This window comes from Ovis aries, chromosome 1, assembly GCF_016772045.2.
Source record: "Ovis aries strain OAR_USU_Benz2616 breed Rambouillet chromosome 1, ARS-UI_Ramb_v3.0, whole genome shotgun sequence".
In the NCBI taxonomy this organism is placed as follows: Eukaryota; Metazoa; Chordata; class Mammalia; order Artiodactyla; family Bovidae; genus Ovis; species Ovis aries.
Genome location: NC_056054.1, coordinates 3465698 through 3479314, shown reverse-complemented (window position 1 = coordinate 3479314; position 13617 = coordinate 3465698). Strand labels below are relative to the sequence as shown.

General features: G+C 45.4%; 1 protein-coding gene across 50 annotated transcripts in view; it reads left to right on the top strand.

The window, feature by feature from the left end:
• LRRFIP1 (LRR binding FLII interacting protein 1) overlaps positions 1 to 13617 on the top strand; it is a 159357-nt gene that overhangs the window by 94095 nt on the left and 51645 nt on the right. For 12 of the 50 annotated variants that reach the window (XM_027967226.2, XM_027967230.2, XM_042244645.1 and 9 more), the window contains exons 4-8: positions 3669 to 3716; positions 5259 to 5303; positions 5914 to 5964; positions 9044 to 9082; positions 12909 to 12968. The exons of 10 other annotated variants lie outside the window; for them this stretch is intronic. In XM_027967226.2, coding sequence (XP_027823027.1) covers positions 3669 to 3716; positions 5259 to 5303; positions 5914 to 5964; positions 9044 to 9082; positions 12909 to 12968 — 243 coding nt within the window. Of the gene's footprint in view, positions 1 to 3668; positions 3717 to 5258; positions 5304 to 5913; positions 5965 to 9043; positions 9083 to 12908; positions 12984 to 13617 lie in introns of all 50 variants that reach the window. 28 more of the 50 variants (XM_042244638.1, XM_042244605.1, XM_042244602.1 and 25 more) reach the window with 7 other exon arrangements.

Genomic DNA, 13617 nt, shown 5'->3' with positions numbered 1-13617 from the left:
TTGAAAAGAAAGAGCATCCTTGCATGTAATTTTATTATTAATAGTAAGTGTTGAAAATTTCAGTACATATTACCATACATGGAGATGATTACATACTGAATTAAAACTGAGTAAAAAAAGAAAATGATGGTATAACAATAAAACCCAGTAGCTTAAAACAAACCTGCCTTCCATCCCTAATATTCAGATTGCTAACATGCATCTCTGTTTTCTAAGGATATTTTGTAAAGGCAGTGAGGTTTAGAAATAAATGCGCTGAGCTGTCCCAATACAGAAAATAAAAACAGCCAGTTCAGTGACTCCTGATCCAGCAATAATGAAGGAGGGTGCGAACAGTTCCCTGAGAATTTATAGAAAAGTGTTTACAGGGAGTCTTTCCCATAAACAAATTGAAATAATTTCTAGTTTACAAACCTATTTAGTTTATAAGGAAGAGTTATCGTTGTCTTTGAGAGCAGCTAAGAAAATCAAAAGAAGGCGACCTAATCTCATGGGTTAGAAATTGCAAGCCCTTTAAACACAGAACATCAGTATGTTTAAATTTCCAGAGGCTCCAGCTCCTGCTGCTGCTGTCTGGTTAGACCCCAACCCGGAGCCACTTCTGACTTCTTTAGAATCATAACCTCTGGAGAGTCTGCTGCTAAGTCACTTCAGTCGTGTCTGACTCTGTACGACCCCATAGACGGCAGCCCACCAGGCTCCGCCGTCCCTGGGATTCTCCAGGCTGAAAAGTCTGAATTGCCTCAAATAGCAATTTCCCAAATTTCCATTTGGTATTCTTCAATGAAAATGCCCGTTCACCAGGATTTAGAGTTCTAAGAAGTGTACACCCAACAAACAAAATGAGTAACATCTCCGTTTCCTTCCGCACTTGTCTCCTCAGCCTTCACTAGCCCTCCAGGAGCCACCTGGCACTTTATAAGAATATTAAATGCAGTGTTAATTTTGAAAAACAATAAAATTGTTCCTGGATTCCTTTACCAGGTGCAGTTCCAAATTGCCTTTCCCCCTGCCCCCCTCACTCTGCATAAATATTACCCCCCAAAGTGTCAAGAAACCAGTTAAGAAGGTGCCAGGATCTATTTGAACTTTGTTAGTTTTTGCAGAGTCCACTTGGAACTGTATACTGAGGCTAGAGTTCCAAACCACACGTAGAGAATCCAGGTCAGAATTTCACAGGCGAAAGGCAAGGCTGAGAACCATCACAGTAACCGACGGAATAGGACACGGTCAACTAAAACCTAGCCAGGGACTCCTCTCCGGTCGTTTCTACTTGACTCATTCCCATCTGGTGCTGGATCAAGAATATCCCTCCTCACTACCAGGGATACGCCGTTAGAGTCTTGTCAGGTGGTCATGTCTGCACACCGTACAGGCATCCCAGATGGCCCTTAGTGGTAAAGAACCCACCTGCCGATGCAGGAGATGCAAGAGACCTGGGTTCGAGCCCTGGGTCGGGAAGATCCCCTGGAGGAGGGCACAGCAACCCACTCCAGTGTTCTTGCCTGGAGAATCCCATGGACAGAGGAGCCTGGAGGGTTACAGTCCGTGGGGTCACCAAGAGTCAGACACGACTGAGGCGACTTAGCACAGCATGCACACCCAGCACACACAACTAAAGGGAGCTCAGGGAGCCCCCCACGGAAAAGCAGGTGACCATTATTATCACCCAGATGTGACCCAGGGCGCAGGAGAAGGAGGCAGTAAGGCTTGCTGCCAGCCCGCGGGCTGTCTCCATCAGGGTCTCTTGTGTTGAATCAAAGCTGTTTCTGAAAGTCGAGCACGTGTGCGCCCGCCTGGCTCTCGCTTCCCTCTGCATGGCTCACCGGCTCCTCACAGCCTGCGTGTGCGGCGTTGTGCCCTTTCTAGAGTTTGCTGTGCCGCCCCTGCTACTAACACCAGGACGACTTGTTAACCGCGCTTTGCCAGGGGTGTCCTCTCCCCACGGATGGCTTGGAAGCGTAGCTAGAGTTACTGTAGCTGTTTATAAGGCCACCTGTGAACTCAGCGGAAGATTTTAAATACTGGTTCTTATTTTTGTCTTAAAAAGTGCAACAGGTAGAATGCGGTATTTGATATGGGTATAGAATTGGCCAAAAAGGAAAAGGCGGACATAGAAAAACGGATAACACAGACCTCTTTTGGAATCTACTTTTTGTCAGTTTCGATAGGCCCATTCCTTTTTAAAAGCCACATTTTCTATCTTTGTAGTCAAGGCATGAGATAAAGGAGGGTTGATGGCATCGAAGTTTTTATACCTGGAGTTTGACAGTGAAAGTGGGGCTAGCATGAATTGAACGCAAAATAGCTTTAAGCTGCTGTGTTTAATTTACGCTGCTGCGTTTGATTTATACTGTTGTTGAAGCATGACTGTGGGAAGTATTCCCTTTTATTTCCCTTCTCAATTTATAGACTAAGGTAAGGAACTTACAGAAAAGTGTTTGGCTCATGTACTTTAGCTGCTCAGGTTCTATATTGGTTGAATTTTTAAAGCACTGGTAAGTTCTCTCCTAATTTTCTTCTTCAAGTTTTCTACTTGCCACCATCCTAAGAGAAAGGGGCGAGACCACTGAAGAGCCGTATGTTTTAACTCTGGCCGACTTTCAAAATAAACAGAAACTAAATCAAATATAAAACCAAACGTAACAGCAGCAGCCTGTTTGGGTCGTTGTACGACAACTTCAAGGGCTGCCGTGCACTTCTCACACGCGGTTTTTTCCCTCTAACTCTAAGTTTTTCGTGTGCAAAAGGAAAATCATCTCTGTGTTATATGATACGGAGGTTTACATGGCAGTTTCTTGGTTTTTTTATTGGAAATCAAGGGAAAAGTGAGGAGAAAAGCAAAGCCCCTTTATTTAAGTCTCCACCGGGGTTCCCACCTAAATTAGGAATTGCTGTATTTTGGTGACAATAATAGCCATCCTGAATCTGCTATTGTAATTCTAACTTGGGCAGTTGCTAAATAGATAGGTGAGGTGAAAGCATGGAGATATTGGCTAAAGAAAAAGCCAAACAGTTGTTTGTTTGTTTGTTTTTCCCTGTATCAAGACCACTTCTACAACAGGCTGCTTGGCCATCTTGCCATTAGCAGCATAGGATAAAGATGTCCACAGCCCAGAAGTTCTCGAGGGCCTAAATTTAGCATAGATATCAGATGGCTGGGGCAAGTGTATCAGAAATCTAGGGGTCAGGACATCCTTTCTGCCCCTTGCCTCTGGTTTTCTCATCCCTGTTGTAGCAACACAGAAATGGCTCTCCAGTTTGGCTTCTCTTAAACAGGGATCGAAAAGAGCTGGACACGCCTGTGCCACTGAGCGCACGCACACATTGCTTTATTGCTGCAGTACATTTTCTCTGAGGGCACAACCAGCTTGACAGAGGGGATTGACGTCCTGCCGGCCTGTCGAAATTCCTGGTCTCTACGGAGGTCTTCCCCTCACCCCAGCAGTGCTTTGTCCTGGCCTGTCTCGCCTGGGTGGGGAGGGTTGTCTTCCCGGGCTCACAGGTGGCGTGGGGGTCTGCAGCCCCTCGCAGAGCCCCGCCTGTTCCTCCTCGCTTTGCCTTGGCATGTTCCCTTGACCCTGGGGCTTGGAAATGCATGTCGGAACAGTGTCCTACGCAGAGCGCGTGTCACTTCTTGCCTCATCTTCTTTCCCTTCTGTCTACAGAAATATTATGGGCTGGATACAAAATGGGGCGACATCGAGCAATGGATGGTAGGCCTCCAATATGATTTTTCAAAGCTTGAAACGGTTTGTGATTTCATTCTCCCACACTGTAATTGCATAGCTAGGTCCCGGCCCCCCCTAATTTAATACTGAGAGGCTGCCTTCCGGGGATGTTTCCATCTGGTCTGCTTGTTTACAGCCCCCGGGAAGGCTGCTTAGAAACGGTCCGGCCAGGCGTCTGGTGAGGCGGCTGGCTCCTGGAGCCCCCCAGGCTAGCATGGGGGGTCTCCTCTCAGCAGGATCCCCCCTGGGGACACTCAGGCTGGGCCAGGGCGCCCCAGCGTGAGAACCTTCCCAGAACGGCCCGCCTAGCCAGCAGCTCTAGCCGGAAGCCAGAGGACGCTGTGTGCTGTATGGTCTCAGTTCCCAACTGCAGTCAGCTGCCTGGCCACTCTGCTTCCGACCTTTATCCTTCACTGCTGGGCCCTGCTCACCTTGTGCCCTGTCCCTGAGAAACCATGGTTCTTGGAGGAGAAAATTCCTTTACCTTCTCACCCTGTTTCCTGGCACAACTTATCTGTCCTTCGTCATTTAAGAGCTGGCCTGCCCTTCACGATACCACCCCCCGTCCTACAAGCCTCTTGAGTGGAGATGTTGCCCCACAGTGGGAGGCTTGGAAGGGGAGTGGGCTCTGAGAGCCGCCCACTGGTCATCGGTCCACCCCTGAGTGCCCCCACCCCCTTTGTCCCTGTCACGTTGCTCACCGGCCTCACAGATGTCATCGCATCCTTCCAGCATTTGAGAACCAGGCCAGTATGCAGCTGTCCCATTAAATGTCCCTTATACATAAAATGACCCAAGGAAACAGGAAATTACCTACATCTTAGAGATCTGTGTACAATATAAAAGAAAACAGTTGTTGAAATACCAAGAGCACACAATTCCTCTATTTAAACAGTTAACTTCAACCTCTGTTATGTGTAAACCATCATTTTAACGCTTATATGGCATAGGTATAAATTTACCAAATCTTAAGACACGGTTAAAAGAGGTGTCAGTGTTTTATATACCACTGAGAAAGAAAATGCTAATTATAATTGTGAGCAACTTTGATTATAAGATATGCCCGACTTCAGAGAAGTCCAGACGCAAAATGAAGCATCTTAGGATGCACAGAACATCGTAGATAGGGTGGCATCCATGTTGAATCTCTTCCAGAAATGGTTTCTTCTCTGATTCCTGAACAGAAGTAAGTAGGTTTTGAATGTCAGAAGTAGTTTGATTTAAATGCACCAGATTTGATTGGAAAAAAAAAAAAAAGTAAGAGCCTGCTTTTCACCGAACACAGGCTTGTTTTTAAAGCCAGAATGAAACATCCCAATGATTTGTGTGCTGAAGTTCCACCCTCCACCCCCACCTGCTTTAGAAGAAAGCATTTTCCCCCAGTGATTTAATTGAGGCCTGTAAGCAAAGTAAATATTTGTTTGACATTTATATCAGAAATACTGTATTGAGATGCAGTTGGACGGTGTTAAGGCTTCTCCTGTCTGCCTCTAACCTTTCTGTGCTGTCTCCTCATTGCTTTGGTAGGAAGACAGTGAGCGCTACTCTCACAGATCCAGAAGAAACACGTCGGTTAGTACTGTCTCCCTCCTGTTACCTCGGCATTTCGGCTGAAGTCTGCTTGGCCGTTCTAGTGGCTGAAATATCATTAATTAACTCTCTATCCGCCCACCTTCCTATAAGTATATATATCTGTCTACAGATCTGTGTCTTTATCTAAGAAATTAACACTGATACAATTAGCTATACAAAGACTGTGAACTCAGCGTTTAGCATTTTGACTTGACTTTGGTGAGAGGAAACTTTGAGAATTTCCTTAGTATTTATGAGCGTTTTAACGAGTATTAATATGTTCATTACAGTTTTAGTGCTTTCTTTGCTGTTGAATGCTCATGAATAATTTGCAGGCATGTGCATTAAGCTCTATATTTGTACATAACCAGCAAAGTGGACAACACCACTTTAATGAAGTTAATGTAAAGCCATGTCATCCAGAAACAGTCCTGTGATGCTTCCCACAAACAGAGCCCTTTTGGGGAACGCACGGGTTCACGGGCACTGAGATTCCCAGAGGGGCCTGACCTCCCCCGGCCCTGTGTCAGGTCAGCCGGTTTCCTCTGAGAGCTGGGCACGTCGTGTCTGTTACCGCATCTCACGGCTGTTTCCGTCTTTCTTTCACTAGGCGTCTGATGAAGATGAGCGCATGTCAGTGGGTAGCCGCGGAAGCCTGAGGGTCAGTAACCAGGACGGTTGGGTTTGCATGGTAGAGTCTGCGTCCGTGGTCCGTGCCCGCCCACCCCTGCGTTCAAAGTCCTCGTTCATTGTCAAGATGCTTGTTTAAAATGTGTCCAACGGCGGGATGTTTCTTTGTGACGCAGAGTTGATTGACGTGCACTTCCGATGTGTCTTTCTCCCCAACCTGGACGTCATCGTTTTTTCATGTTGGGTCCACGTCAGCAAACCACCCCATTTAGATCAGGCCGTCTCATCGCTAGTATGATGAGAGGAGCATGAAGACACATTCTGTCCTTACAGAAGTGCAGGCTCCCATCCAGTTGGAATCTCAGTGAAGTAACTACGAGTTAAAGTAACTGTTATGCAGTGATGCTTTGCATGGCTCCTTGAAAGCTGCTGTGGGCTGCCTGGTAAAAAGTTGGAGCACATTGAGTCTATCCAGCCCGGGGCCTTCGGCAGCCTCCCCTTTCATCAACTGTAATGAAATCTCTGCATCACGGACAGCTTGATGGTTGATAAACACAAATACACATCCTTCCTTAAACATTCCAAAAATCTTAATTATACTTGAAAACATGGTGTGCTTTGGGAAGTTAAGCAGAGAAAATGTGTTTGGCTTATGGATCTACAACTCAGCGAGTTAAACTCAGCGTGCAGTGTCATTTGTTGTTCAGTGGCTCGTTCGTGCTCAACTCTTTGTGACCCCATAGGCTGCAGCATGCTAGGCTTCCCTGTCCTTTGCCATCTCCTGGAATTTGCTCCGACATGGAGTCAGTGTCATTTGCCACTGGGTTAAAGCTGCATCTCCCTGGTAATTCAGTCTCAACACAGCCTCTCATTTTACTGAAGGGCTGTATGGAGCAGACGGCTCGCTGTTAATCTCTGTGACGACTAAGTTGTGATATCACTCCTAGCCTTCTTATATTCCCACTAAATGTGCATGTAATTCGGCTGTTTGTAACAGAAAGCTACAAAGGTGATAACAGTTAGCCTTTCTTATCCCCAAGTTCTGCATGATCCAACCAACCACAGATTAAAAATAGTCAAGGAGAAAATTTTCCAGAGTTACAAAAACACAAAGCTTGAATTTGCCGCACTGGCAACTATTTACATAGCATTTGACATTGTATTTACAACTGTTCACATAGCGAAGAGTCAGACATGACTTTGTGACTTTGCGTCTGAATGACAACAGCATAGCTTTCACAGTGTGTGCGGTGTTGTAGGGGCTCTGGAGACGACTGAGTGTATACAGGAGGTGCGCATGGGTTGTGTGCAAAAGCCAGGCAATTTTGAATTAGGAACTGGAGCGTGTGCAGATGCTGGTGTCTGTGGGGTCCTGAAACCGACCCCACCCCCCACCCCCACTCCCCGCCCAGATGCTGAAGGACAGCTGTATATTGTTGCTCTGGGGTTAGCAGTGGTCATTGTCCTTAAAAGCAGATACATGGTGACCTTGCCAGAAAGTTACAGTTTCAAGGTGAAGTCAAAGAGCTTCCTTTCATTTTGAAACTTTCTCCTTAGCCACCTATTTGTACATTCCTCATCTGTGCTGTGACATGATTCATGCAAGAGGAAGTAAGATTCATGTAACACAAACAGTATCAGTGCAGAGCTGTTTATAGACTCTGCAGACACGGGACAGAAATTACAGCTGTTGAGCAGACCCAGGAGGAGACCAGGTCCTTAAAACCAAGAGAAGAGGACACTTTTTCAAGGAGGAGAGGGGTGAGCATGTGAGCATAGGACTCACAAGACTGTTAGCCTCCACACCATGAGGAGGTCCACAAGGGAGCTTCTGATGGAAATAGAGCAAAACCTGATTATTTGGGGGCTCAAATCTCTCTATCAAAATAGCGTTTTCCATCTGTGATACTCCTTGAACTTGTATTCAAGATTTTTTATGTACTTGCATTTTTCTGGGAAAATAATCAGTTCACTTTAAGATTCTCAGAGGGTTTCCCGACCCCCTTAAAAACTATTGTACTATTAGTTACTGTTTGGCTGTTTACAGCATTTATTTCATTTTTAAGGATTTTAACCAGAAATGAGCTAAGCTTTTATGCTGAACACCTGTCTCTGCCAAGATACCAAACGTGTTTGTTTTAGGATATAAAATTTTAGAGGACCTCCACAGTTAGGACGCTGAGTAAGACAGGGGAGAAAGTGGAAAGTTGGTGGTGGGTGGTGGTTGTCATTAGCCGGGGTGTATGTTCCCTGACGCTTTCCCATGATGCTCTTGATCTAAAGGAATAGCTTAAAGATTTTAAAGATAAAAACCGCAGACCTTGAGAACCTGGATCCTGGGAATAAGAGTCAAACCTTCTAATTTCTATCACTATAGAAAAAGCCCAGAGCAATTGAAGAGGCCGCTCAGGGCCAGGGCTTTGTGACAGCATCACCCCTCAAGCCCCACGGGGGCCCAGAAGCTCTGGTCTCTCCAGGTTGGTGGGCGAGCAAGGCTCCCCACTGCCCTCTGAGGGCTGCCCGTCTCAGTCCATCTCTGGGTAGGACCAATTTCTGCTGTTTTGCATATTTTAATATTTGAACATCTTTCTAGTTTGCAAAGTTCAAAACCCATATCTTTTATCTCCTGACTTTCTCAAAACACAGGCCGTCTTCATTCCATTCACAGTGATGATAAGCCCTTAAAAATGGAATAAAATTTTTTTCTAGTGTTTGTATGGACATCCCCAGAAAATCTAGGTTTAGATATCATAAGTCTAAGTTTTCTTTATTTAAAAATGGATAGTGCTGCATCTGCTGACGCTCTGTCTAATGTAAATGGCGTGCACTAGGTGGGGGAGGAGGCAGGATTGTTCAGACTGCGTCAGATTTCACGAATTACAGCAACTTCTGCCATGAAAGTTTTATCTGTTAATGGATTTTATGGCAGCTGCCATGCTATTGTGGTTGCGTTTGTAAGGACACATGAGATCCTAGAAGTCACGAAGAAAATTAATTTTAAGATTTTCGAGATCGCTTGCTTTATGTTTCTGTTATATTGTACTTAGCTTTTTACCTGATTTTGGGCAACTCTCTTCTGTTGTTTTTCTCTTCCATCCTTCCTCCGACAGTCGCAGCCTGACTTGGAGTACGGGGGTCCCTACGCCTGGGTGAGATGTGCTCTGATCCTAATAGTGTTGCCTGGCAGATAATAACCTGTGGTGTGTCCACTAATATTGCGGGTGTTTGTCTAAAAAGCCAAGTTCATCTTGGTGTGAAGAGACACACGTGCCGCCCTCTAGTCCTTTCCTGGAGACTGAGGCCAGAGGGCAGGCGTGCCCGCAGCTGTGCTTCCCAGAGCCTCCTTGCAGCTCTGACCCTCCTCCTGTGTCTGGAGTCCAGGTGTGGGTACTTGACTGTCTCCCTCACCGGGCAGCCTGTGAGCACCGCTGTTTGCTAGGCTCTGGGGTAGCAGCCGTGGGCACCAGATGGAAGAGACGGGGTCTTCTTGCAGGAAACCCAAAATCAGATCAAGAATTCCAAAGCCTCTACATTTCCTGTAACAGATTAAATTTAAAGTCATTTTATCTAATGAAAAATTTATTATTTCCTAATCTGTATCCTTTCAAATTAAATATCCCAGATGGCTCTTTGGCTAGAGAGTGCTCTTTGAGAAAGACCCCAAATCCAGTAACAAAAACGAAGCCTTGAAATTCAGCATTTCCCTTCTAACGTCTGTCTAGAAGAGTTTCTGCAGCTTATGCTTTCTTTAAACCTATACATTTAAATTACACTCCAAGGTAGAAAAATGTAATCTCATCAGCATTATTCACACTCAGCATTAAAGTGACTCAGCACTGAAATTAAATCGGATTATACACTTCTCTGCTTGAAGGATTTTTTCTCCAAAAGGATTTTGTGCTTCATTCATCCCATTGTGCTGAAAAATTATTTAGCAAACTCCTGTTTTTAAAATACATGTATACCCTTAAGGTGATGATTAACAGGGCACAGCACAGCTCATCTGCACAGACATTTGTGCCCAGAGCCTCCCGTGGGGCGGCTGTTCTCCACTTCAAAACTCAGTTGAGTGTGTCCAGTGCCCCTCAGAGCTGTATTTTGCCTTTCGTTGTTTGTTTCCCATCTCTGATGCCCTTGAAGGTACTCTGTCTTCTGACTTAGTAGAAACAGATGGTCAAGAATCAGCCTGGAATGCAGGCGACCCTGGTTCAATCCTTGGGTTGGGAAGAGCCCCTGGAGAAGGGACTGGCTACCCACTCCAATATTCTTTGCCTGGGAAATCCCATGGACAGAGGGAGCCTGGCGGGCTACCGTCCATGGGATCACAAAGAGCCAGACATGAATGACCAACTAAACACACATATACGTTGATTTTTAAAAAGCTGTCTAATAACAGTTGCCTTTTGCATGGTCTCCTGTGGAACTGGTTGATGCTTTGACAGCACTGCATGTTGTTAGATGACTAATTAGAAGCTACCATCAGACTCATTGGTTTTGAGGGGCATCTATTTTTGTATCTCGCTCGTCCTTTTCCAGAAAATGCAGGTTGGTAAATGTCTCTTTACTGTGTTCTCTCTTAAGAGCAGTGCTTCCCAATGCTACTGTATGAAAAATTCACCCGAACTTGTTAAGATGCAAATTCCCAGGCCTCTGGGGATTCCAGTGTCTTAGGGGCGACCAGAATGCAGTGAAGAGAGCTGAAAACAATTTCTGTAGAGCAAAGCTAGGTGAACATCAGAGGCCCGATGAGGGTGACATGCCTCCCGTGGGCTTTTTGTTCTAATGCCGTGACCGTTAATTTTCAACTCTTCTTTTTATCCTCTTATGCCGCTGGAAACAGTTCCACCAAGCTGAATTCAACACGGAAAAACTACCCAAGAGGAGAAAGGTGGTGTGTTCGCTAAGAAGGTCAGAGAGATCCTCTCTAGAGATGTTGTCAGTGAGGTCTCTGGGTGGAGGATATGTTGTAGGGATACATTCTCTGTGACAGAATTTCATTACAACAGAGAAGTATGGATATTCCGCAAAGCCTTCAAAAGAAGGGTTTGCCCCGCATTTTCATGGAAAGCCAGAGTAGACAGGGATACCTGAAGAAGCGCCTTTGCCCTCCCAGGCCCCACCCGCCCTCTGCTTCATGCTGCAGGCTAGACTGGAGACAGAGAAGAGGAAAGGAAAGGTTCATCTAAAGCAGTATGCGTGTTATAAACAAGAGTGGACAGCCAGCGGGTTTATGTGTGCAGTATATTTTCTTCCTTGTTTATTAGCAAAGTAAAAGTCACCTAAAATTGATTGATGCTGAGCGACTTCACTTTCACTTTTCACTTTCATGCATTGGAGGAGGAAATGGCAACCCACTCCAGTGTTCTTGCCTGGAGAATCCCAGGGACGGGGGAGCCTGGTGGGCTGCCGTCTGTGGGGTCGCACAGAGTCGGACATGACTGAAGCGACTTAGCAGCAGCAACAGCAGCAGCCTTCAATATTATATTAATTTTTTTTCCAGAAACTACTTTCTAAACAGATATCAAAGGAATAAGATTGAGATCTGAAATGTAAAGTCCTTGACATTTAAGATTATTTCAAATAATCTCATCAGTCAAGAGAAAAAAAGGAGACTGAATAAAATGTCTGCCAACCTCCAAAGGTTTTTTATTATCAAATTTATTTCAGAAATGTTTGAACGTACTCATAGTTTTAAATTTTCCTTTTGAAGGATTTCTACACACTCCTTCTCATTCGGAAACCTCATATTGACTTGCTTTTGAGTTGTAACACAAGTAAATACATAGTTTTATAGTCAAGGTTTCCTGACCCTGTCTTTATAATATCTGGAAATCCGTGTATTTTTGTTCATCAACATCACAGCTGCATAGTATGTCTGCCTACCCCCGCCCTTCCAACAAGGAAACATATCCTGGTTCTTCCTGTGTGCTGGGCGCTTCCCAATCTGGTCAGCACATCCTTCACAGTCAGCCCTGATCTAGGCCCTCATTTTAATCAGATTTAATCCTTACAAGGGCCTTGTAAAGTATTTATTACTCTGCACATTTTCACAGCCACAGCAGTGGAATTCCAGTGGATGAAGTAACTTACTTAAGGTCACGTGACAGAGCTTCTACTTGGAGTCTGGACTCGCGTGTGACCCCCCGGCATCTCCTTCTACTTTTAGCCGCTGCGCCTCCTTTTTCCGACTCGAGAGCTGGCTGTGACCTGACAGCTGACAGCTCTCATCCTGAAGCAGCAGAAATTTCCTTATAGGTGAATGAGAGCAGCTATAGAAGCCCAAGCGAGCTTTGACTAGGATGTGGGAGGAAAAGGGAGACAGACACACTCTTAATCATTCTCTCTTTTCTTTCCTGGAGAACAAGTTATGAAATACACCCTCCGATTTCACTTTGAAAAAGTAGGAAAACTGGATGAATGAAAGCCTAATATAGATTAATTTTCCCATGATGAATATTTGCATTTAATTACAAATTGAGTAGACCCCTCTCTTTGAATCTTCTGAACACAGCTTCATAATGAACCGTAGTTTTAAGGGTGTCATGCCAAACCAAGAGCTGAAAACTAGTTCACTCAGACGGAGGCATCAGCCCGCTTGGCTGGCATTCAGGCTTCTCCAAGGCTGGGATTCCCGCAGTACCACCGCAAAACTGGAACACAAGTGCGTCCCGCCAGTGCAACTCACTCCACTAAGACGTGGCGTTGCTTCCCATCCCTCAGTGAGTGCCTTGTAGTTTCCAGGGATACTAAGAGGACAGCTTTGACTCTCGAACAGGGCTGGCTTCTCCTGAGCTACAGCTCAGAAGCATGGAGCCAGTGGGGTGCCTGCTGGGACACGTGCTCTGCCAGGCATGCCCGTTTCCACTCCACTCCAAAAACTCAGCCTGCACCTGGCTAGTTCTTCCTTGCCAATCTGTCCCTGTCTCTTCATTTGGGTACTGATGTCAGCTTCTCTCCTTTTCTTCCTTGACACAGACAAATGGATATGATGGAGACTTACATGGATCACAGTCCCTGAGTAGACGATCTGGCAGGGTTCGTATAGTAAATGTGCGTGACGCAAGACTCCAACAGGTTGCTGCGAAGCCTTTTTTAAAAGTCTGCTAAATTTAGCTTCTTTGGTTCTTTTCTGTGTTATAGTAGTCCTCTTTTGTGTGTGTGTGCATGACAGACTGAAAGCTAATGTTTTCCAACTGATTAACGGTCTTTGTTTGTCTTCTAACATTCAAAATGTTAGTTTGAGAGATCAGTATTGAAAGGAATCACTTAGGTACTAAAAGGTCGAATTAAATCTTAGCTCTCTCTTTGCTTTATTGCCCTGGGTGTATGTGTGTGATGTGCATGTGAATATATTCAGCTCTCTAAGACACTTCAGTCCGACATTTTCACAGTTCTCCACATCAGTCCTTTGTAATTTCAAAGACACAGGTACTGGAGCCTGTGTTTTGCTAAACACTGATGCTTGCAGTGCTCGCAGCTCTGGGGTGGGAAGCGGGAGAGCAGCAGAGAAAGGCTGTGCATGAGGAGAGAGAAGGAAGGAATCGAGAGCAGAGCAGGCAGAAAGAAGTGGGGGAGGCCTTGGGACTGGTCAAGGAGGCCATGGGGAATTCAGGTGCTTAAACTGGGCACGTTTGAATTTAGTTTTCCTGACCTGCTGCACATCTCTTATACATTAAATTATCTA